The sequence below is a fragment of the Nerophis lumbriciformis genome, linkage group LG11 (genome assembly GCF_033978685.3).
Source record: "Nerophis lumbriciformis linkage group LG11, RoL_Nlum_v2.1, whole genome shotgun sequence".
Classification (NCBI taxonomy): domain Eukaryota; kingdom Metazoa; phylum Chordata; class Actinopteri; order Syngnathiformes; family Syngnathidae; genus Nerophis; species Nerophis lumbriciformis.
In genome coordinates, this window is record NC_084558.2 from 23,887,943 (window position 1) to 23,913,223 (window position 25,281).

Sequence of the window (25,281 nt, forward strand, 5' to 3'; positions counted from 1 at the left end):
ATGTAATCGGCAAAGATACAAAAATGTTGCCTCTCTTTACCACACTGAAACTGGAAGTTTCAATGCATGCTTACTATAAATGAAAAATGTTAAAAAAAAAAAGAAAAAAAAAGGTAATACTTCTGCAAGCTTTGTAAAATGAACATAGAGTTAATATGCAAGTTTGAATTCAGTAGTTTAATGATTTAACATTTAATCTTATTTTTTATATCAATTAATGGGACAACAGTGAAGAAGTTATACTTTGATACAATGTAAAGTCGTCAGTGTACACTTTGTGCAGTATAACAGTATTACATCACTGTCTCCTCAAAATAAGTCAACACACAGGCATTAATGTTTAAACCCCTGGCTACAAAAGTGAGAACAAAGTGAAAATATCCAAATTGGGTGTAATTCAGCAATCCTCAACCAGGTGTCATGTAACTCTGCAGTGTTGCAAGGTTACATGTGTAAATGGAGTCTGTTAAATTTTGTGTTATCGCTCACACACTTTCTCATACTAGTTAAAATGCAGAGCAGGCATGGTCGACCAAAGTAGTTGAACCCGTCATATCCAGAGGTTGCGTTTAGAAAATGGACGTATGAGTTCTTCCAGCATAACCACATAGTTTGAAGGGGTGGGAAGGTCAGCCTGTCAGTACAGGACTGAGGTCATACACCACGTACGCCATCAAATTGGTCCGCATGGCTGTAGTCATGTATAGAAAATAATATTTTAAAGATGATGCACAAAAAAGGCCGCAGTTTACTGAAGATGAGCAGATTACAGACATGATTACTGGAACCATGTCTATAAATATAACATATATGCTTGACATTAGTGTTTTACCTGCACAGATACAGTGCGCATCTAGCTAAAATGCCCAGGCCGCAACATTTGACAATTTGGTTGTGATGCACCTCAAAAGATGCGGCCAGCCACCTGCATTAAGTGCTTGAAGGTGATATTGTGTAAGTACTGTTTTGTAAGTAACTTCATTTTGCTTATTTAATACACAATGTATGTAGGATTAAAAACGTTGCAACGGTCATCTTCTGTAGCATTGTATAAGAGTATCAGCAGAGTCAGAATGAGAGGGTTTTGCCATGTGACGAGAGATTGTAATATATTGATAAATGGATGCTGAAGACGAGGCGAGGGAGGATAAAAAGGGTAAGACCAAAGGGTGGTTAGGGAAAACATGCAGGTAGTAAAAGTGACAGAGTAAATGCAAAAGACATGTGATCCGTTTTGGAGATCCATATTGGGACAAACCATAAGTACAAAAAGCAGAAGATCTGCTTTGTGCTGTCCTGCGAAAAAAACTGTTAAAATTTACCTATCATTTATTTCTCTAAATGAGGTGACTCACTCAAGTCAAGTCAAGTTTTATTTATACAGCACATTAAAACAACTTGCGTTGACCGAAGTGCTGCACAGGGCACATACAACAATAAAAGTAATAAAACAGGGAATAATAAACACAGGAATAAAAAACTAGCAAAAAAAAAATAAAAAAATAAAAAAATAAAACTGTTGAGGTAAAACACTATAAAATCACGGTGTTATTTGTGGAATGCTTGAGAAAATAAATTAGTTTTTAGCAGGGTTTTAAAAATGCTCTAATGTTTGAGCACCCCTAATGTGCATAGGTACAGTCCTGGTCAAAAGTGTATATACACTTGTAAAGAACATAATGTCATGGCTGTCTTGAATTTCCAATAATTTCCACAACTCTTATTTTTTTGTGATAGAGTGATTGGAGCACATACTTGTATGTCACAAAAAACATTCATGAAGTTTGGTTCTTTTATGAATTTATAATGGGTCTACTGAAAATGTGACCAAATCTGCTTCATCAAAAGTATACATACAGCAACATACATTATCAATTTTGGTGATGCAGAAAGGTTACAATCAAATCAAATTAGCTTCATGGCATGGCCTCTTATCTTCATGTGAGTGATTATGATTGACGACACCTGTTGACTTCTCTGAGCCCATTTAAATAGGGCTCATGTGATGGAGTCATTAGACTCGGTTACAAACACGACAATGGGAAGGTCAAAGGAACTCAGCACAGATCTGAAAAAAACGAATCATTGACTTGAACAAGTCAGGAAAGTCACTTGAAGCCATTTCAAGTCAGCTTAAGGTCCCAAGAGCAACTGTGCAGACAATTGTTCATAAGTATAAAGTGCATGGCACAGTTTTGTCACTGCCACGATCAGGAAGAAAACGCAAGCTATCACCTGCTGCAGAGAGAAAATTGGTCAAGATGATTAAGAGTCAACCGAGAACCACCAAAAAGGAGGTATGCAATGAATTGGAAGCTGCTGGAACACAGGTGTCAGTGTCCACAGTCAAGCGTGTTTTGCATCACCATGAACTGAGAGGCTACCATGCAAGAAGGAAGCCCTTGCTCCACAAGCGACACCTTAAGGTTCGTCTAAAGTTTGCTGCTGATCAAATGGACAAAGATAAGACTTTCTGGAGGAAAGTTCTGTGGTCAGATAAAACTAAAATTGAGCTGTTTGGCCACAATACTCAGCAATATGTTTGGAGGAGAAAAGGTGAGGCCTTTAATCCCAGGAACACCATCAAGCATGGTAGTGGTAGTATTATGCTCTGGGCCTGTTTTGCTGCCAATGGAACTGCTGCTTTACAAAGAGTAAATGGGACAATGAAAAAGGAGCATTACCTCCAAATTCTTCAGGACAACCTAAAATCATCAGCCCGGAGGTTGGGTGTCTTGGGCACAGTTGGGTGTTCCAACAGGACAATGACCTCAAACACACGTCAAAAGTGGTAAAGAAATGGCTAAATGAGGCTAGAATTAAAGGGGAACATTATCACCAGACCTATGTAAGCGTCAAGATATACCTTGATGTTGCAGAAAAAAGACCATATATTTTTTTAACCAATTTCCGCACTCTAAATGGGTGAATTTTGGCGAATTAAACGCCTTTCTAATATTCGCTCTCGGAGCGATGACATCACAACGTGACGTCACATCGGGAAGCAATCCGCCATTTTCTCAAACACCGAGTCAAATCAGCTCTGTTATTTTCCGTTTTTTCGACTGTTTTCCGTACCTTGGAGACATCATGCCTCGTCGGTGTGTTGTCGGAGGGTGTAACAACACGAACAGGGACGGATTCAAGTTGCACCAGTGGCCCAAAGATGCAAAAGTGGCAAGAAATTGGACGTTTGTTCCGCACACTTGACCGACGAAAGCTATGCTACGACAGAGATGGCAAGAAAGTGTGGATATCCTGCGACACTCAAAGCAGATACATTTCCAACGATAAAGTCAAAGAAATCTGCCGCCAGACCCCCATTGAATCTGCCGGAGTGTGTGAGCAATTCAGGGACAAAGGACCTCGGTAGCACGGCAAGCAATGGCGGCAGTTTGTTCCCGCAGATGAGCGAGCTAAATCCCCTGGATGTCTTGGCTCACACCGTCCCTTATGCCACCGAAGATGATCAAGAGAAGAACCCTAGCTTCCCTGGCCTGCTGACATCAACTCCAAAACTGGACAGATCAGCTTTCAGGAAAAGAGCGCGGATGAGGGTATGTCTACAGAATATAATAATTGATGAAAATTGGGCTGTCTGCACTCTCAAAGTGCATGTTGTTGCCAAATGTATTTCATATGCTGAAAACCTAGTTCATAGTTGTTAGTTTCCTTTAATGCCAAACAAACACATACCAATCGTTGGTTAGAAGGCCATCGCCGAATTCGTCCTCGCTTTCTCCCGTGTTGCTGGCTGTCGTGTCGTTTTTGTCGGTTTCGCTTGCATACGGTTCAAACCGATATGGCTCAATAGCTTCAGTTTCTTCTTCAGTTTCGTTTTCGCTACCTGCCTCCACACTACAACCATCCGTTTCAATACATTCGTAATCTGTTGAATCGCTTAAGCCGCTGAAATCCGAGTCTGAATCCGAGCTAATGTCGCTATAGCTTGCTGTTCTTTCCGCCATGTTTGTTTGTGTTGGCTTCACTATGTGACGTCACAGGAAAATGGACGGGTGTTTATAACGATGGTTAAAATCAGGCACTTTGAAGGTTTTTTTTAAGGATATTGCATGATGGGTAAAATTTTGAAAAAAACTTCGAAAAATATAATAAGCCACTGGGAACTGATTTTTAATGGTTTTAACCATTCTGAAATTGTGATAATGTTCCCCTTTAAGGTTTTAGAATGGTCTTCCCAAAGTCCTGACTTAAACCCCATTGAGAACATGTGGATAATGCTGAAGAAACAAGTCCATGTCATAAAACCAACAAATTTAGCTGCACTGCACCAATTTTGTCAAGAGGAGTGGTCAAAAATTCAACCAGAAGCTTGTGGATGGCTACAAAAAAGCGCCTTATTGCAGTGAAACTTGCCAAGAGACATGTAACTAAATATTAACATTGCTGTATGTATACTTTTGACCCAGCAGATTTGGTCACAATTTCAGTAGACCCATAATAAATTCATAAAAGAACCAAACTTTATGAATGTTTTTTGTGACAAACAAGTATGTGCTCCAATCAGTCTATCACAATAAAATAAGAGTTGTAGGAATTATTGGAAACTCAAGATAGCCATGACTTTATGTTCTTTACAAGTGTAAGTAAACTTTTGACCACGACTGCATATTGTTCCATGATTTAGAGGCAGCTACAGAAAAGGCTCTGTCCCCTCTCGTGCTAAGTCTGGAGCAGTTTGTTTGCAGACATCAATGCTGTGCCTAAGCATAGAAACATTAAGAGCAGCATTTTAAAATTAGTCCTTAAATGTACTGGAAGCCAAAGGAGAGCCGAAAGCACAGGGGTTATGTGATACGAGTGTTTGGTCTATGTTAGAAGCCGGCTGCTGCATTCTGTTACCCCGGAGGCTGCAAAGGGAGGACTGATCAAGGCCAGTATAAAAGTGAGTGCCTTGATGGGATAAAAACATGTATTGCTGTTTCAAAATCAGTATTTGGCATGTATTTAACTCTGCTTAAAAGCATTAGTTGGGGAAAAAACATTTTACAACTGCTGAGATTTGTTTCTGCAGATTAAAATTACAGTCTGTGATAAAATCAAGGTTTCTCACAAAAGAGCGAGATAATGAGGCAAGTGGGCTAATTGATCACTGAAGTTGTTGATTTCTGGTTGTTCTTCTAATTATGTTGACATATGTCTACTTTATTGATATTAAACAAAGGGACAAGCGGTAGAAATGGATGGATGGCATATTAACACAGACACAACCAAGCAGGCCCAGTACCTGGGTTCTGAGCTTTTAAAATGTTGAAGTGGGATTAAAAGGCAGATGGAGTTTGCATGTACCTATGTTTAGATGGCTGACCAGCCCGCAATAATTGTCATAGCCAATACATCTGGCAAAACAGTGACACATCTCAACTGTGCTACCACTATACAGTATTTTATATATGTAATTAAGGTACAACTGCACATACTTGATCATCATCAGACAGTGACATTACCAATACTACAATAGTGGATCAATACATTCAGGAAATAAATAAACCTCAGATTAAATTATGTTAGAAAAATTATGAATAAACTTTTAGATCCTACCTTCCTTGGAATGGCATCAAGGTTCTTCCCGGTGGCAACTGTCATGACTGAACTGTCTGGAGGCTTTCCCAAAAGTGACACGCTGTCAAACACAACAAAACATAGCGTGATCAACCTTTTTTTTTTTTTTACTACACATACACTGACTCTATTTAAGTACTTTGTGGTTGCACCTTAGCAGTGGGCAGCTGAAGCAAGAAAGCCAGATGATGTCAGTGGTGTTCATGGGAGGAGGGAGCTGAGCTAAACAGGCTAAAAACTGAAGAAACATGATACTTTTTGACTGTACAGGTAAAAGGTAACATTGTCAACATGCATTTAGTGTATATAAGAATTTCATTTTCTACAATGCAGATTTGATTTATAATCAGATATTGTTAGACATGCATGAGCACGTTTAAAAACAGTATGTCAAGTCTAGGGATGGGAACTGATAAGGTTTTTCTGGCTCTGATTCCACTTTCGATTCTGCTTAATAATTTGGTTCTTTATCGGTTTTCTTATCGCTCGCTTCTCGTCTCTTACTTGGAAAAAAAGAAGAGAACAAACTGGTAGATTAGCATCAACTTTGTTTAGTTTAGAGGTAACATGGCCTTACAAAGCCTACAGTGAGGTCAGTGATTTTTTTTGAAAGTATAAGAAATAAATATTCTTCTGTTCCGTTTGTACAGGTTGACCATATCTGCAAATCTGAATATTGTCGGTCCCTCAGGACTTAATTTTGTCTCCTCTACGTATATAGGTTACTAGATCTGAAAATATCAGTGGGTAGACATCCTGCTGCTGGCTGTGCTTACTCTTTTCAACATTTCTCAGTTAGGCTCTCTCATTGTTGTACAGGGCTGTCAAACATGCAGAATGATACTTGAGCTCCTGTGCTATGACAGAATCTTAACATGCAACTCCAGGTATTTCAAGAATTTTGTTGAATTGAAAATCTCAGATAATTTGGGGATTTCAAAAACTGTAAGCCATTATCATCAGCATTTTAACAAGTAAAGGCGTAAGGCCGCTTGGGGCTGCGTTGCTCAGTTGGTAGAGTGGTCGTGCCAGCAACTTGAGGGTTCCGGGTTAAATTCCTGTTTCCGCCATCCTAGTCACTGCCGTTGTGTCCTTGGGCAAGATACTTTACCCAACTGCTCCCAGTGCCACTCACACTGGTGTGAATATAACTTAAATATTGGGTTTGATTATGTAAAGTGTTTTGAGTCACTAGAGAAAAGCGCTGTATAAATACAAATCACTTCACTTAACATAGCTCACTTTGCATGTTATGAGTTGATATCCCATTAGTTTCATATTTGAAGTTGAATTGCTGACATGAATGGACTTTTATACAATATTCTAATCTTTAGAGTTTCACCTGTGTAATAGGAATGAAAGAAAACATGCCATTTTTTCTGTGACTACGATTGAAAATCCACCTACCGAAAATCAAGAGCATTTACTCTGACAAATGGGTGCAAGCCTTTGGCCAAAACTCAGTCATTGCTTGGTGACATTCGTCTATCCTGGCCTGAGTGTACTCTTCCCTGCTGCGGTGAAAGGACACGTGAACTGGAGCAAGTACTTACTGCCCGCCTTGGGGCCAGTCAGATCTCTCTCGTCTTGCTCATCTAAATGGGAAGGCATTCATTCCAATTTAACAAGTAACAGCCTTGAAAATTAGTCAAATGGCGCCAACATGAGAGGAGCCGCACGTTGCTCCTCCTTTGGATTAAATAGCAACCTTGAAATTATTACATGTAGTGCTGTTACAATCTTTTTTTGTAAAATGTAGCCAGACTTTGGCATGTTTCTGCCGCATGGGTGTCATGTTTCTAGCCGTTTGACGTCACTACTCACGTTGCGTAATGACGTCAATCTTGTCAATCGTTAGGGAAAATTGGCCAGCGATTTCAAGTAATTGATACACTAGGAACTGGTTCTAAACGAGAACCGTTTTTTGATTCCCATCCCTAGTCAAGTCTCTCCTCTAACCTGTATGATGACCAAACTGAGCTGGCACTGAAGCAGGAACAGGAAGCACTTGCGAATGCCGTACGTTGTGTGTCGTGCCTGCAACGAACCCACACCAAGCCAATAAGAAAAAAGACGTGATGCAGTTCTCCAACTGAACTGTGTGGGAGTTTGTGTGTGTGTTGAACCTGTTCAATGAGCTTAATCATGCTAACACTCTCTCCTTGGTGAAAGGTGACAGAGCAGCCAAGACTGTTGAGTTGCCCTGAGAGTCTCAGAGGAGACAGATCTTCTGTGTTACTGCTGAAAGGACTGCATGTGGCATAACCAAATGTCTCCCGCGTGCAGTGAGATGGGTAAAGTGGATCCAGGGCAATACTATGGGAGGGAGAGGCCACATTATTCAGTGAAAATGAGGACATGAGCATAATTCTATACTAGTATAGAAAAATATGACTAACATAACATAAAATGTACACTGTCAAACTAAATGGTCAAGTTATCCTCATATTAGCATTTACTATCAAGTTAATTAAGTATTTTAAGGGGACCTTTGTTTATTGTTGTTACAAAGTTGAAGAGGTGTTAAACAATGGCAAAGCGTCATGCATTTGGACGGGAGTCTGCAAGCAGTTTTGGATGCCTCTGAATGCTGCGTTTTTCTCTCTTTTTTTTTAGCAGTGGGAACACACTGATGTCAGTGTCTCAGACGTACTTATGTGGGTATTCTAGTATATGCTTTCAGTCAGCCTGCTCCCTCGCCCTCTGCTTCAAACTGTGCCAAGATTGTATGGCTGCAGCCTGGAGCCTCCTGTGCCAGGCCCTCTCACCTACTCTGATATCTACAACTAAAAATGTGTCTGTGTTTGTCTACAGCATTTTACATGGGACAAAGCTGGGTTAGTCGATAAACTGCTGCTTAAAGACGGCGGCAAAGAAACACAAGAGAAATCTGTAATTAGCAGTTTAACAATGTCCTAATGTGTTATTTTGTGTACAATCAGTTGTCTGCGTAACATCAGTGTACTGTACATACAGTACAAGGAGCTAATGTGCAGATTTTAATCAAGCTGTGTTAGGCGCTGCTTACCACATAAATATACAACCCCTGGCAAAAAATATGGTATCACCAGACTTGGAGTTGTTTAATTTGTAGAAACAAGCAGATAACAGACATGACATAAAACCATAGGTTCAAATGGCAACTTTATGGCTTAAAAACATTACAACAAATAAAGAAAATATATTGTTTTTCATTTTCAGATCAAGCAATCTAAAATAAAAATATTGAATCACTCAATTCTGAGGATAATATTATTAAATCATGCTGTATATTTTCATTTTCAACGCTAACATCGACATCACATTTAACCTGTTCATTAGTCTGCAGTTAAATACCTTGGAAAGCTGTTGCACCAGATGGATTGAGATGAATCATGAGAGAAGTCATTTGAAACAAATGAGAAGATTCTCAAACTTTTCAAGAAGGTAAATCATTACGCAAAGTTGCAAACAATGTTGATTGTTCAGTCAGCAGTACCTATCCCAGCTGCACTCGAGCGGGAGGCAGTGTACACACTGGACAAGACATACCATCGCAGGACTACCACAGATAGAATGACAAGCATTACTCAAGATCTTTTGACATACTTTTGATGATTATGTCTGACAGCTAATGAAAACCTCTAATTAAAATCTCAGAAAATTTGGGGTTCTCAAAAACTGTGAGCCCCTGCGATGAGGTGGCAACTTGTCCAGGGTGTACCCCGCCTTCCGCCTGGATGCAGCTTGGATAGGGTTCAGCCACCCCGCTACCCTGTGAGGGACAAGCGGTAGAAAATGGATGGATGGAAAAACTGTCAGCCATGATCATCAAAATTATAACAAAAAAGGCATGACAAATCTCACTTTGCATGTAAAGAGTTTATATCACATATTAGTTTCACATTCAAAGTTGAATTGCTGACATGAATCAACTTTTGTACTTTTTTTTTTTTTATTTCACCTGTGTATATACAGTTTATATTATAGTATATATATATATATATATATATATATATATATATATATATATATATATACACATACATACATAAATATATGTACTACAGGTGCGCATCTCTACCTTAAATGATTCGATATGAATCTCGATACATGGGTTACGATACGATTCACAAACAATACTAATCCTTAATAAGTATCATGTCAGAACAATTTCATGTGTTTATTTTTTAAATACACAATTACAAAAAAGGTGGTGCCTGTATTAATTATGAGCAAATAGAACTACCAACTTCAAAGCATTGCAATCCATAAACTTAAAGAAGATGTAAAAAAAAAAACTTTTGGAAAAGCAAGCAGGTATTTAGTGTTTGCGCAGGTAGCAACAATTAAATACAGAGAAAAGCAAGCTGTACATCAAGTAGAGGTGTTATAACACCGCAATAACACAAGTGCAAGATGCAATTAAGTGCCACCATGCAAACTAAACAGCAGCTTCACTGTAGAAGCTAAATACTTTGTTTACTATTTTGAATGCATTAAAAAAATACATCCGTTGTCATGTCTTTCATGATTGTGAACGATGAGCAAAATTTAAAAAAAGTGCAGTGGCTTTTACTTTAAACTTTTGAGGATTAATTGTTGTGTTACAAACTTGAGTGTGGTGTTGCTTCTTATTTGTCATTATTCCAAGCTGACATGTTATGTTTATGCAGCGTCAGCTGAAGTTAATGTGACAGTGTGCCATAATTGCGACAGTCAGCTGGATAAAAAAATACTGGAAGCAGTAACATTAGTCCAGAATCTTCATGGTCCAGAGGGACCGACCCAATTAGAAACTGGTACTAAAACATACCGGTACTTGGTATCAGTGACGTGCAGTCAGGGGAGGCAGGTGAGGCGGGGCCTCACGTGCCATCATGGAAAGAAAAAAAAGTAAAAAGAAAAAAAAAAAATTAAATTGTTATATGTATCCAGTGATTATACTATAAAGTTATTTTCCATTTAACTTCACCAGTTTTAGATTCTTTTTTATTCAAAATCGCTGAATTTTCACATTTGCCGTTCAAATACTGAGAAGAGACTTGCGGTGAGTCAGCAGCCAGTTGAGGCACGTCACTGAATTGAGTCTCACCATGGATTGCGCAATGACTCGGCTAACTGCTGGCCTGCTGTGCAGTGAGACCGTATTGCTATATGAATTATATTATACATTTCCATAGTTTAGTTAGCTGAGGTATATAATGTACAGTGTATTTTGTCAACAACTGTATGTGTGTAACGTATTTCTTGTGCTGAGCAATCATAAAGCTGCTGCGAAGACGCACTGTGTGAGGCTCGCAGTAATCCCGCCTCCTGGTGGTAGAGGGCGGTAGTGATCCCAGAGAGCATTTCTGCGACTACTCGGCTGCAGAAGAAGTGACAACAAGCAGCAACAGTTAGCAGCGATCGTTTATTTTTTCCTCTTGCCTGGACTATTAACATGGAGGATTACACATCTAAAATAAAACAGTTTTCTAAACTGGACTTTCAATCGAAGCGGGAGGTAATACTTAAAGGAAGATCTCCATCGAGACAGAGAGACTTTTAAAACTGAAGAAAGATAAGGAAGACTTCTCTAAACAAGTTATCCATGCTTTTGTTCAAAAAGAGCTGCACATGGACTTCATTTATAAGTAAAGGTAAGACCATAATACCGTTTTTTTTTAAATTAAATGTGCTTTTTTGTGTGCTACAGTTTGTATGTGTAAAGTTAAAGTTAAGTTAAAGTACCAATGATTGTCACACACACTATGTGTGGTGAAATTTGTCCTCTGCATTTGACCCATCCCCTTGCTCACCCCCTGGGAGTTGAGGGGAGCAGTGGGCAGCAGCGGCGCCGCACCCGGGAATAATTGTTGGTGATTTAACCCCCAATTCCAACCCTTGATGCTGAGTGCCAAGCAGGGAAGAATGCTGGTATGAGCTTTTAAACATAACCCGTTAACTGCTGCCAATCAAATGGTGAATAAGATACTCTTTAGGGTTCATATGTTAAATCTGACTGTGATGAAGTCAGTGCCTCACCAGCCATGAACCTCACCGCACGTCACTGCTTGGTATACATCCCTTATGAACAGTGTAGTAGTTAATGTGATTACCTTGCAGAGTTGTGGTTAAAATTGGGGCTGGAAGTCTTTCAAATCTGTCGGTTGGTCTGCTAGCATTAGCATCCTAAGGTCTCTCATCGCATCACAACAGGTGAGTGCTCAGGTTAGTTGTGTTGCCACTACTTTATTGCTGCTTTCCAAACATTAAAAATGGCCATATTTTTATCTAACTGACCATTCTTTTTTTTTTTTTAATCCAAACATTATCCACACTTTAGATTTAATATACAGGGGTGCATTGTTTCTAAACTGGTTCGGTGCTGTCTGCCATGTTGCTGTGTCGTCAGTTGCAAAAGAGAACGTTACTCTTGTATTAAGTCATCATAGAAATCTGGCAAGATTAGAGCGGCCATATTTCGTAGTAGATCTATAGGCAACCGATTTGTGATTTTCCAACCGATCCATACTATGTATAGATCCATCCAGCGGCTCGCCAAAGCATGTATTAATATCTCTTTTTAAGTTAAAATCGGTTATTGGTTTGTACCGATTATTAAATTACACTCCTAAAGTAATCAGACCTCTTTACATGTTTCAATCTTTGTTTCATTTCAGCCACTTATTAAAATCAAAAAAAGTTAATTTTATTTCTGCAATGAAACAAGAAGTGACAAACATGAAGGGGTCTGAATACTTTTCGGTCCAAATACTTTCCGTACCCACTATATATATCTATATATACATACCTATACATTATCTATATACAGTATATGTATGTATATACTGTATGTACTGTGTATGTATACAGTATGTATGTGTGCGTGTGTGTATGCACATATATATCTGGCCTTGCAAATTTAGATGGGATAGGGTCAGCACCCCTCCCCCTCTCAAGACCCTGAAAGGGACAAGCAGTAGAAAATGGAGAGATGGATGTTTTTTTTCACTCTGCTTGATATAAAAATGAAACTATTACTGAATGCCACTATATATTTTCTTGATTCCCTTTACTGCTTCTTAAAGCCAGAAAGTTGTCAATAGAAGTGACTATAAATGTGTGTCATGTTATCTGCTTTTTTTCAACAAAGGTAACCAACTGAAAGAACATCCTCCAAGTCTGGTGATTCCATATTTTTTCACAGAGGTTGTAGATGTGAATAAAATATTATTTTCATCTAAACGTGGTATGCACACATTAACTTCAATAACTTGTTCATTTGCTTCTAAAATGACAGCCCACATTTTGTAATAATAGTGCAATAAATAATAATGTAATACATTTTCACCTTATATAAAATAATCTGCGCATTTTGTAATAACATTTTTTGATTGCGTATTGTAACAAACTTTGTGACAACTTATTTCATTTTGCAAAGTTATTACAGAACGTGGGTGCTGCACTTAAAAAAAAATAAAATGTAACAATTTGGTGCATGTGTAATAAACAATTGTAATGGATGCCTTATTTTCAAAAAACTAAAAGAGAAACAAAACATTGAATCTTATTAAGAAAAAACTGTTCTTGAGTCTGTTTGTCTTAGACCTGATGACCCTGTAGCACCTTTCTTAGGGCAGCAGGTCAAACAGGTCAAAGCCAGGGTGGGAGCTGTCCTTGATAATGTAGGTAGCTCTGCTGAGGCAGCGGGAGGTGTAAATGTCTATCGGGGGGGGAGAGGGCAGCCGATGATCCGCTGTGCTGCCTTTACCATTCTATGGAAACTCTCCCTGTCTGCAGCAGTGCAGCTGCCGTACCATGATGTGATGTAGTATGTCAGCAGGCTATCAATGGATGAGCGGTATAAGGTCAGCAGCAGGTTGGAGTCCAGGTTGTGCTTTTTGAGGACTCTCAGGAAGTGCAGCCGCTGCTGAGCCTTCTTAGTGATGGTAGAAGTGTTATCTGACCAGGAGATGTTGTCAGAGATAAGGACGCCAAGAGTTTTGTGATGAGGATGTCCGGTATTATTGTATTAAAGGCAGAACTGTAATCCACAAAAGAGCATACGGACGTAGCTCTGCTGTTGCTCCAGGTGGTGTAGAGCAAAGTGGAGAGCCACAGTGATGGCATCCTCAGTGGCTCTGTTTGCCCGATATGCGAACTGGTAGGGGTCAAAATCTTGGGGGAGATAGTCCTTAATGTGCTGTAGAACCACCGGTCGGTAAGCATTCAGGGTGGTGATGGGAGACTTCTTCGGCACCGGAATTATTATTGCTGATTTCAGGCAGGACGGGATGAATGCCTGGGCCAGGGAGAGATTGAAGATCCTGGTAAAGGTGGAGGTGAGCTGGTGGGCGCACGCTCTGAGCACCCTGCCAAGAACTCCGTCTGGGCCTGCAGCTTTCCTGGGGTTCACAGCCAGGAGCACCCTTCTGACATCATGCTATGACATCATTCAGAACATTCGTTCTCAGCACTGGACACACCTTACCTCCTTTTGCACTATTTTTTATTTTCTTTCCTTCCTATGTTTTGCATATTTGTAGACTGTCGCACTGATACTGGAGTTGCTTTTAATCTCATTGTACCTGTGCATAGTGACAATAAAAGGCATTCTATTCTATTATAATTTTAAGAATCTAGCAGGTTGTTTCATTGGTCAAACAATAATCAAACTTTATTAATTATAATCAATAATGTGATTGCATGTTAGAGACAAAAGTTACAACAGGACGTGTGCGACTGTGCCCGGATGCATGCAATTGCTGTCGTTTTGACGATAGCTTTTCTGACAAAATAAACCAAAATAGTATGTCTCAATATAGTTCTAAACATACTCCAGCTCATAAACTTACAATAAAACATGCTTTAATTTTGTGAAAGATTCATTTTACGGCTGCATTTGACGCCCTCTGCTGCTACATTCTTGCAGTGATTCGTGACAAGCAGGCACTGTAACATGCTCCTGATAAATAAATAAATGTAAAAAAATACACAGAACCCCCCAAAAAATAACTTATTACCCTCATTTTGCTAAAATCTTCATTAGCTTTGGACCAACAATCACAGAGAAATTATGACTTTTGTGTGAAGTATTTCAACTGTGGTGTCTTCCTTCAATGTGTTTGTAATCACTGAAGTATCACTCATTATGTATTAATGAAACTGATCGTTTTATGTAACAAGATATGTGAATAACTGTACATTTTTTCGTATTTCACCATATTTCTGCACAATATCGCAGATAGGGTAACACTGGCGATCATGGTCTGATTTCTGAGCCAGAACATATTTTGCTTTATTCATTATTGACATTTTTCTTGCTACTTTATGTTGTATATTTTTTATGAGATTTCAAGTAAGTTTTCTGTTCTTTTATTGCATGCAAAATGTTATTTATTTTACTCTTTCAATGTTCGTATTTGTATTTGACTTTCCAATCCACTGTTACTGAATGACATCATTTTAGTTTTACTGAGATTCAATTCAAAGATAGTCTGTTTTTATAAAACCATCTCTTTAATTTATTAGTTTCTTGTAGTAGCTTATGTGTGTTTTCTCCTGAACAAAACACAGATGTTGATTGATTTGCAACAAATGTCTTATGAAATGCTAACATACGAGAGACAAAACTTTGATCCAGTAACAATATTCTGATTTGCAATGATAACTAGTAGATTGCAACACACACAACGACATAACAAATTGTTGTCACATATTTTGTTGACACTAAAAGCATGACAAATGTTTAGATTTATATTTTTATCACAACATTTCTAAAAACCAAAAATATTAAATTGGTCAGTGATGGAATTAATTATTATTTTTTGTTTCATATTTTTATTATTGTTTTTATTCTTATTATTGTATGTAGTACAGTATTATCAAAACATAATCCAGATTGCAATTCCAACAGTTCAGTGTCAGTAATATTTAATTAGTGTAATTTTTGCCTATAGCTTGCAATCACATTTTTCATTATAATTAATAAAGTTACATTTGATTTATGTTTAACCAATGAAACATCCCGCTATATTTTAAAAATTATAATGAAGATTCATTGTTTTGTGTTTCTTTTCTAGTTTTTCCAAAATAAGGTATCAATTTTGAGGGTTTATTACATAATGCACAGTAGTGTGACATTTTATTCAAAAAAGTGCACCATGCGCATTTTGTAATAACTGTGCAATATGAAACAAGTTATTACAAAATGCGTCAAAGTTTATTATAAAACACGTTCAAGAATGTTATTACAAAATGTCAAAATTACATGTTGAACCGGTATTACATAGTGCGTTGTTACAAGCCCCCCTAAAACAAAATTTACATCTCTGAATAGTCAATAAATGTTATTTAGTCCACAAGAAAGTATGTTAAATGTGGATTAAAATAGGTCTCCCCTAAAGCGTTTTTGTATTTAAAAAAAAAAAAAAAAAAAAGCAAGACTCATGTGTCCATATACCTTAGGTCACTTTGTAGGAACAGGCGGCTGTTGCGGAAATTAGCGGCACTTCCCAAACAGCACGTAACCTCCCTGTTCTCTTGCATGATCGTTATCATCTCACACATGGCTGAAAACAAAAGGTTTACTTTTACAATCACAAATGTAAAGACAGCAGTCAGTTTTTATTTATTGTTATACAAAAATGATGGTGAATCTACACAAGCAAATAAATAATTCACTCAACTTTTTAGCGTACGGAAATTGTACCGTATATTGTAGTTGTGTTTTCTGAAGGTCTACAGCTTTGGGGGTCCACAAATGCCCAATTGTAACTCTAGTTTGGGGTGCCACGTGTCATTTAGTTAATGCACTTGATCCTCTGCACTCTAGGGCGCAATGTGTCATTTAATTCATGCGATTGCTTCTCCACATGCGAAATAGATGAGAAATTGAGAATGTGCTACCATGTAGAGACCACAATCTTGACATAACAAATGGCCTGTTGTCCCGTTTACTACAATCTGCAACCCATGCTGGGTTAAACGCCCCTCATTGGCACACCAAGGTTAACAGTACTGTCAACCAGGAGGTACTAAATATTGTCTTTAAGGTAAATAACTGTCTGCAATCTCTTTATTGTACTTTACCACAGAGGTCATTTTCAGAACGTTTTAAAACATCTGCCTGTTTTAAGATGGTGACGAAAACAAATTGCGCATGTTTTCGTGTCAAAACAATAAGACAGATGCAGTGATTGAGAAGTTATGCACCACTATTTTAAAAAAGTGCTTGAATGGTTGGATGTATTCTATTTTTTCAAGTGGTCAAACTTACATGTTTGCATTTTCACATGCACACTGAAGCCTACATAATTTCCAAAGTAACCCATGCAGATATCTATGTAAATAATTCCTATGCTGTTCCAAATACCATCTGATCATTTGCAAATAAACAGTAGAGCTTCAATAAATTATTAAATTAACAACTTGGATTTGCCGGCAGTGTGAAGAAAGCCTATCTCCTATCCTTTTAGCAAAACATTTCTCGTACTTGCTGTTAAAACTTCCTAAATTCAAGCTCAATATGAGAACGATATGGGAAAATTGTCCGGCACTGTGAACATAGCCTTAGAATCTTTAATAAAACTGTAATAACTTAATGCAGCTAAAAATACCTACTGTCAGGAGTGCAGTCAGTGAAAAGTGGCACCAATAAAGGAACATTATCAATGTTCTTCAAATGAGGTCGGACCTGGTGAATGCCACGGGGAAGCTTTGCCTGAAGACAAAACATTTAGAAATATGACAGAGAAGCACACTGAACTCTCCAGTGTTGACGGTAAGTTAGCTAGGTACCAAGTTGCAGGAAATTCCTTTAACAACTCTCTGTAGTACACACTCTTGCAGGCACACACACACACACACACGCGCACGCGCACACGCACACACACACACACACACACACACACACACACACACACACACACACACACACACACACACACACACACACACGTTACCCTGTTGCAGTCTTCAAGAAAGCTGGGCACATCACTATCTGTTGGCTGGAAGCTCGCCAGGTCAGAATGGGCTTCTTCATCTGGCAGCAGTGGACCATCTGCTTCATCTCGTGAATCTGCAGCGTATTTAAAGTGAGTTGGTTACAGATTGAAATACTCTTTTTAAAAACTTTAATTGAGGCTATGTTAAATAAATTACTTTGGAGAATCACAAATCATGAGTGAGCGTCCGAGGTTGGGGAACTTCGGCAGTAGTCTGGAAGCAGACTGGCATCTGCCTAAAAGTTTTGACAGTCCAAGCTAATGTCACCCCAGTCAAAGGGGAAATTAATTTATTTTAGAATTTTGTCTACAATTCACCATCCCTATGTAAGACAAGCACACGTTGTTCTTTATGCATTTTAAGTGAGTAAAATACGATACTGCAGCTAAAATTGTGCACAATGTAAACTTTAACCTGCTCCCAAAAATGTACAACAATTCTCAATAAAAAGGAGAGAAATACAACCTGAAGGAAAAGTTTCACTTAAAACATTTGTATGCACAAAAAGCACTTATACTTGTAGTATATCAGTATGTGGAATTAAATTATGGAATAGATAATAGATTAGGCCAGAGGCCAGAGGTGCCCACACTTTTTCAGCAGGCAAGCTACTTTCAAATGACCAAGTCAAGGTGATCTACCTCATCTGCATATATATATATATATATATATATATATATATATATATATATATATATATATATATATATATATATATATGTATGTGTGGGAAAAAAAATCACAAGACTACTTCATCTCTACAGGCCTGTTTCATGAGGGGTTCCCTCAATCATCAGGAGGGAACCCCTCATGAAACAGGCCTGTAGAGATGAAGTAGTCTTGTGATTTTTTTCCCACACATACATATATTGCGCTCTACTACGGTATCGAGCACTATTTTTTGGATAACCTTATTAAGACATATATATATATATAAACTCTATAATATATATATATATATATATATATATATATATATATATATATAGTTTATAGTTTTTGTTAACATGTTAAAGGGCCCTGCGATGAGGTGGCGACTTGTCCAGGGTGTACCCCAGCGACTTGTCCAGGGTGTAACCCGCCTTCCGCCCGATTGTAGCTGAGATAGGCTCCAGCACCCCCCGCGACCCCGAAGGGAATAAGCGGTAGAAAATGGATGGAACATGTTAAAGGTGTTTCGATAAAAATAAAAGCATGTTTAACATATAGCTTGCCTTCTTTCATGAATACAGAGGAATATAAGTCGGTGTATTACCTGATTCTGATGACTTGCATTGATTGGAATCAGACGGGATTCAGAGTAGTGCTGATAACTTCCACATTTTCGAATTTACATTGTGGAGGAAAAAAGTCTTCCTTTCTGTCCAATACCACATGAAAGTGGTTGTTTTTGGTATCTTATTTATCCAGCTTCCCTACTCGTATCCTTGACAAGAAATATATTGATGGCCAACTCCGTTGCTTGCTAGCTTGTGTGCGCTAGCTTTCTGAGACTCCTATTTTGTTAGCGCAGGCAGGATGAAGCAGCACTTTTATAGTGAAGACAGTAACTGTGCAGTCATTCTTAGGCTTTTGACGGCAGGTACGGCAGCAGTCTGTTGAAATAAAAAGTGTTTCTCGCCTTCCTGCCCGTCATTTTTTTCTTCATCTCACAAGATCCTCGGGTGGCTTGAATGTCAATCAAGTGAAGAAAGTGACGTCATAGTAAAGATTGATGATCGCTAATTTTTAGGGCTATTCTTTTTAATGCCTGGCTGGCAATCGACTGACACACCCTGCGCAATCGACCAGTAGCTTGCGATCGACGTAATGGGCACCCCTGGATTAAGCAAATAAGTGAAATAATGTAATATTATGATTCAGTTTAAGAAATTGTTCAAAAATAGAAGTGTTCACAAAGTACGGGGAAGAAGAATTGTGACAAACATTTTGTATTTAGGATTCATTGATGTAAATTGTTTTACAAATTGAGAACAGGAAGTGAACATATTGTAACGACCTGCTGGGGTTGATGTTGTGTTCCTGTAAGGTGATTGGCGAAGGAAGCATTGAGTGGTTGCGGAAATGCGGAACGAGGATAGACGTGCATGTAGGAAGAACGAGATAAGTGTTGGAATTGAGCTGTGTTAGCATAGATTGCTCAATAAAAGTTAAAAAAAAGAGCGTCAGACTTTGTGTGCACTTCTTCTAGACGCTACAATTGGTGTCAGAAGTAAAACTACTACTGCTTCTTGTGTGCTCAGCCTGCTACGTCATCGGAAGGTACGTGCCGCGATGTTTCCTGGCGACTTTGTCAAGATAGAATGGGAGAGGAAGGATATTGAGTGGGGACTGCCAGCTGAGAGGAGCTCCCCACAAAGAAAGACAGAGAGGGAGAAAGGAGAGAGACAGCATCGACAGCTGTAGCATAGATGTGTGGCATAGATGTCAGATAGGTTGAGTTGCGGCTCACCTATAAGCTTACTAGCCCACTTTACAATTTGATTTAGTGCAGACTTGTTTCTCAAGGACAAACTACCAAACCATGACACCAGGGAGAAGGACAGAATCGATTCAATATATGCCCAATAAAAGAGTGACAGCATGGTTCTATCCATGCGGAGACGTGACAGTTTCCTCAGGCAATGAAGACGTTGGTGTCCCTTTTTACACACCGCCTCGCAGTTTATCTCGAAGGTCAGCTTTGAGTCTACGACCGTGCCAAGGTATTTTTAGCTGTCCACACAGTCTACAGGCTGACCTTTGATGACTGTGGTAGGTTTGGCATTGATGTGGTTCTAGAATCAATAATCATGTCTAGAGATGTCCGATAATATCGGGCTGCCGATATTATTGGCCGATAAATGCTTTAAAATGTAATATCGGAAATTATCAATATCGGTTTCAAAAAGTAAAATTTATGACTTTTTAAAACGCCGCTGTACGGAGTGGTACACGGACGTATGGAGAAGTACATAGCGCCAATAAACCTTAAAGGCACTGCCTTTGCGTGCCGGCCCAATCACATAATAGCTACGGCTTTTCACACACACAAGTGAATGCCACGCATACTTGATCAACAGCCATACAGGTCACACTGAGGGTGGCCGTATAAACAACTTTAACACTGTTACAAATATGCGCCACACTGTGAACCCACACCAAACAAGAATGACAAACACATTTCGGGAGAACATCCGCACCGTAACAAAACATAAACACAACAGAACAAATACCCAGAACCCCTTGCAGCACTAACTCTTCTGGGACACTACAAAATACACCCCTGCTATCTCCCGCCCCCCACACCTCAACCCCACCCACCCCCAACCCCGCCCACCTCAACCTCCTCATGCTCTCTCAGGGAGAGCATGTCCCGAATTTCAAGCTGCTGTTTTGAGGCATGTTTAAAAAAAAGAATGAACTTTGTGACTTCAATAATAAATATGGCAGTGCCATGTTAGAATTTTTTTCATAACTTGAGTTGATTTATTTTTGGAAAACCTTGTTACATTGTTTAATGCATCCAGCGGGGCATCACAACAAAATTAGGCATAATAATGTGTTAATTCCACGACTGTATATATCGGTATCGGTTGATATCGGAATGGGTAATTAAGAGTTGGACAATATCGGAATATCGGATATCGGCAAAAAAGCCATTATCGGACATCTCTAATCATGTCCTTCGTTTTAGATATGTTGAGATGTAAAAAGGATTCCTCACACCAGCTGACAAATTTACTAACAACGAGACCACGGCTGGACTCTGGCACATGTTTGTGTACAGGATAAAAAGAAGGGCTGAAAGCACACATCGTTGAGGTGAGCCAGTTGAAGAGTGTGATAACTCAGATGAAATACCATTCACCTTGACTTGTTGGAGTCAATTAGTTAAAAAATCTAAAATCCAACCAGTCAGATTAAAATCCCTGATCAGCCTTCAGGCTAGGATATGAGGTTGGATAGTGTTAAAAGCAGATGAAAAATCAACAAATACAAGTCTAGCGTGGGTTCTATTTCCCTCGAGATGTTTAAATAAAATGTTAAGAAGTGTGGTTGAAGCATCCACCACTCCTCTGTGTGCCCTACAGGCAAACTGCATAGGGTCGAGTACATGCTCGATTTCTGTTGTAAAATTAAATTTTACAATTCTTTCAAAACATTTCATCACAAGTGAAGTAAGTGCAACTGGCCTTAAGTTATTCAAGGCGGTAGGTCTGCTGCTTTTAGGGACAGGGGTAATCATGGCACGCTTCCACACACTTGGAACACTTAAAGACAGATTAAAAATATAAGAAAATATCAAATTTAGTTGCTTTGCGCATGACTTAAGTAAAATACTGCAAGCATTTTTTAAGGATCAACTAAAAGGAAATTAATGTAATTTGTGTGGTTGTGTGGTACTTTTGATGATGTCCGACACACCTGATACCGCAATTGAGGGCGCGGATGTGTGGAAAGTGTACTTTGCCTTGCACACAGGCAGATTAGGAGCATGCACGAGGAAAATAATTTAAATAAAGGCTTTGATAACTGATGTTGGAAATGTTGATAAAGTCAATGACACATTTGAAGTGTTTAGAGAAGCTGTTGATGAGTTTATAAATGCTCATAAATCTGTACAAGAACTCTTATCAGAGAACAAACAGAAAACTGATTATTATGACTGGTATGAACCCTGAATAACTAACCTGAATTATATCACAAAATAATAATAATAATAATAATAATAATAATACTACTACTAATAATAATGGATTAGATTTATATAGTGCTTTTCTCGACACTCAAAGCACTTCACAGATAAGTGAGAACCCATCATTCATTCACTCCGCATTCTCACACAGATGGTGGTAAACTACATTTGTAGCCAAAGCTGCCCTGGGGTAGAATGACCGTGGCGTGGCTGCCTATTTGCGCCTACGGCCCCTTCGACCACCACCAAACATTCATTCACTTCCATATATCAGGGAGCAAGGGTGAAGTGTCTTGCCCAAGGACACAACAGGGGAGACTTGGAAGCGTGAAAGCAGGGTTCGAACCTGGAACCCTCAAGTTGCTGCCACGGCCGCTCTACCCACAGTACCATGGAAGTTGAAACATGGAAAAAAGAGGTCGCACAGTCAAAATTTAGACCACTGGACAGCATATCAAATGTATCATGCAAATCAAAGTCTTCCAATTCCTCAGTCTCCTCAGAAATAAAAAAGGCCAAGGGGCTCTGGCTGGTGCAATAGCACGAGCCGCTGCATTGAAAGAAAATCACATTTGGTAACTGGAAGAAATAAAACCCAAATCAAAGATGGAGAAAATGGAGTTGGATGCAGACCTTGCAGGATCAGCTGCTAAAATAAAATGTCTTCAAAGCGACGAAGTGCAACAGGAAGCTTCAGGTGATGGCATGACTGAGTATTATGGTTCTCACCATGAACCAGCCACAAAGGGGAGCAATGAGGAATTTGTGCAATTATGTGCCAAACCCAAATCTCCACTTCAACAAACCATCTCCACACCCAACCACCAGAAAATACACTTCACATCAAGAATGTGACTAAAAAAACAAGACCAAAACTGCAAATCATAAGCGCACACAACCATACTGCACAAAATTATTCAGACAGGGTTGTTAATGTTGCCCATGATAACTTAAATGTGGTTATTCAAAGACAAAATAGCAGATAGCATAGCAGAACTCATTGTCTCACAACAAAACCTACTCCTAAATTACCTGTAAGAGAAATTTCAGTGTTTGATGGTAACCCATTGACATATCAGTCTTTCGTCCAGGAATTTGAACACTTTATTTAGGACAAAGTTAAAAAAATCAAAAAAATCTCAAGCCGTTCACCTCTGGTTTGCCTAAAGATTTAGTCCGTAGCTGTTTGCACATGGATGGAAGCAGGGCCTATAGTGAAACAAGACACCTTTTAAAAGAGCACTTTGGGAATTAAATAAAGATTTCTGGAGTTTACCTGGAAAAAACCTTGAACTGGACAGCGATTAAAGCTGAAGATAGGAAAATGCTGCATGCAATGTATTTTAGAGGCTGCCATAATGCAATGCAATATTTACAGTATTTAGAGGAACTTGAGTTAGGCTAATAGAATCCAAACTACCCTACAAGCTTTGGGAAAGATGGCAAACAGCAACTTATGAGATACAACAGAGAACTGGCAGGCAAATCAGATTACACCACTTTGTGGATTTTGTGGAAAAACATGCTAAAATGCTTTTGGATCCATTGTTTGGAGACATTCAAAACCTAATCACAGTTTAAGGGCTTATCCCAAAGGGCAAAAATGTACCAAAATTCATAAGAGACAAAAACTGCAGCTTCGCTAATTCAGCAGTAGTGAATACAGAGAAAACATGATGTGCTGTAAAGCGATCAGCCGTTCAACAACCACTTCCTCAAGCCACACCGAGCCCAATCATCACTTCTTGCTGATTCTGCCATGGGAAAAACGCTCTTAATAACTTCTCAAGTTTAAAAACACAGTCGCATGACAACAAGGTTGAATTCCTAAGAAGGAATGGATTTTGCTCTGGTTGCCTACTAAAAGGTCATATAAGCAAGAATTGTAAAATAAGATTAATGTGTCATGTTTGTCAAATGAAACGTCCTACTGTACTCCATATTTACAATGCAAGCCCCAAACAGAAAATTCAAAGAAACGCTGCCCTGAGACCAAAGATAACCCCATAAGCAGTGCTCTTGTTTTAGCAGGTGATACAACTGGGGCCAGGAGAGACTGTGCACTGGCGATTATTCCAGTCTGAGTTAAGGTGGCAAAGAGAGCAGGTATTGTCAGACCTATGCCTTCCTCGATCCCGGCAGCACGGCAACATTTTGCACGAAGAAACTCATGAACAGGCTAAATTTAAAAGGACAAAAAACGGAGATACTTTTGCGAACAATGGGACAGGAAAAGCCAACAGAGATCTATGAGTTCAGAGGACTGGAGGTGGGAGACTTGGGACGTGGGAGACGTGGGAAAAAGTTTACACACAAAGTAAAATCCCTGTCTCAAAAGAAAACAATCACACAAGCTGATTTGAAAAGATGGCCCTATCTCAGTAGGATCTGAGGCAGACATTGAACTCCTCATTGGGACTGATGTTTCTTAAGCAATGGAGCCGTGAAATATACAGTTGTGGTCAAAAGTTTACATACACTTGTAAAGAACATAATGTCATGGCAGTCTTGAGTTTTCAATAATTTCTACAACTCTTATTTTTTTGTGATTGAGTGATTGGAGCACATACTTGTTGGTCACAAAAAACATTCATGAAGTCTGGTTCGTTTATGAATTTATTATGAGTCTACTGAAAATGTTACCAAATCTGCTGGGTCAAAAGTATACATACAGCAACATACATCATCAAATTTGGTGATGTAGAAAAGTTACAATCAAATCTAATTAGCTTCATGGCATGGCCTCTTAACTTAATGTGAGTGATTATGATTGACGACACCTGTTGACTTCTCTTGAGTCCATTTACCGGTAAATAGGGCTCATGTGATGAAGTCATTAGACTCGGTTACAAACGCGACAATGGAAAAGTCAAAGGAACTCAGCACAGATCTGAAAAAAAAAAATGTACTTGAACAAGTCAGGATTCACTTGGAGCCATTTCAAAGCAGCTTAAGGTCCCAAGAGCAACTGTGCAGACAATTGTTCGTAAGTATAAAGTGCAGGACACAGTTTTGTCACTGCCACGATCAGGAAGACAACGCAAGCTATC

At 38.9% G+C, this 25,281-nt stretch overlaps 1 protein-coding gene across 3 annotated transcripts in view; it reads right to left on the reverse strand.

Annotated features, from left to right (window-relative positions):
- The window catches only part of tmem94 (transmembrane protein 94), a 120,143-nt gene that overhangs the window by 8,382 nt on the left and 86,480 nt on the right, over window positions 1-25,281 (reverse strand). For 2 of the 3 annotated variants that reach the window (XM_061967040.2, XM_061967039.2), the window contains exons 21-27: window positions 17,511-17,626; window positions 17,170-17,269; window positions 16,010-16,118; window positions 7,710-7,899; window positions 7,543-7,620; window positions 5,736-5,821; window positions 5,563-5,644 (exon numbers count right to left, since the gene is read on the reverse strand). In XM_061967040.2, the coding sequence (XP_061823024.2) occupies window positions 5,563-5,644; window positions 5,736-5,821; window positions 7,543-7,620; window positions 7,710-7,899; window positions 16,010-16,118; window positions 17,170-17,269; window positions 17,511-17,626 (761 nt within the window). The remainder of the gene's footprint in view (window positions 1-5,562; window positions 5,645-5,735; window positions 5,822-7,542; window positions 7,621-7,709; window positions 7,900-16,009; window positions 16,119-17,169; window positions 17,270-17,510; window positions 17,627-25,281) is intronic. The other variant, XM_061967042.2, reaches the window with a different exon arrangement.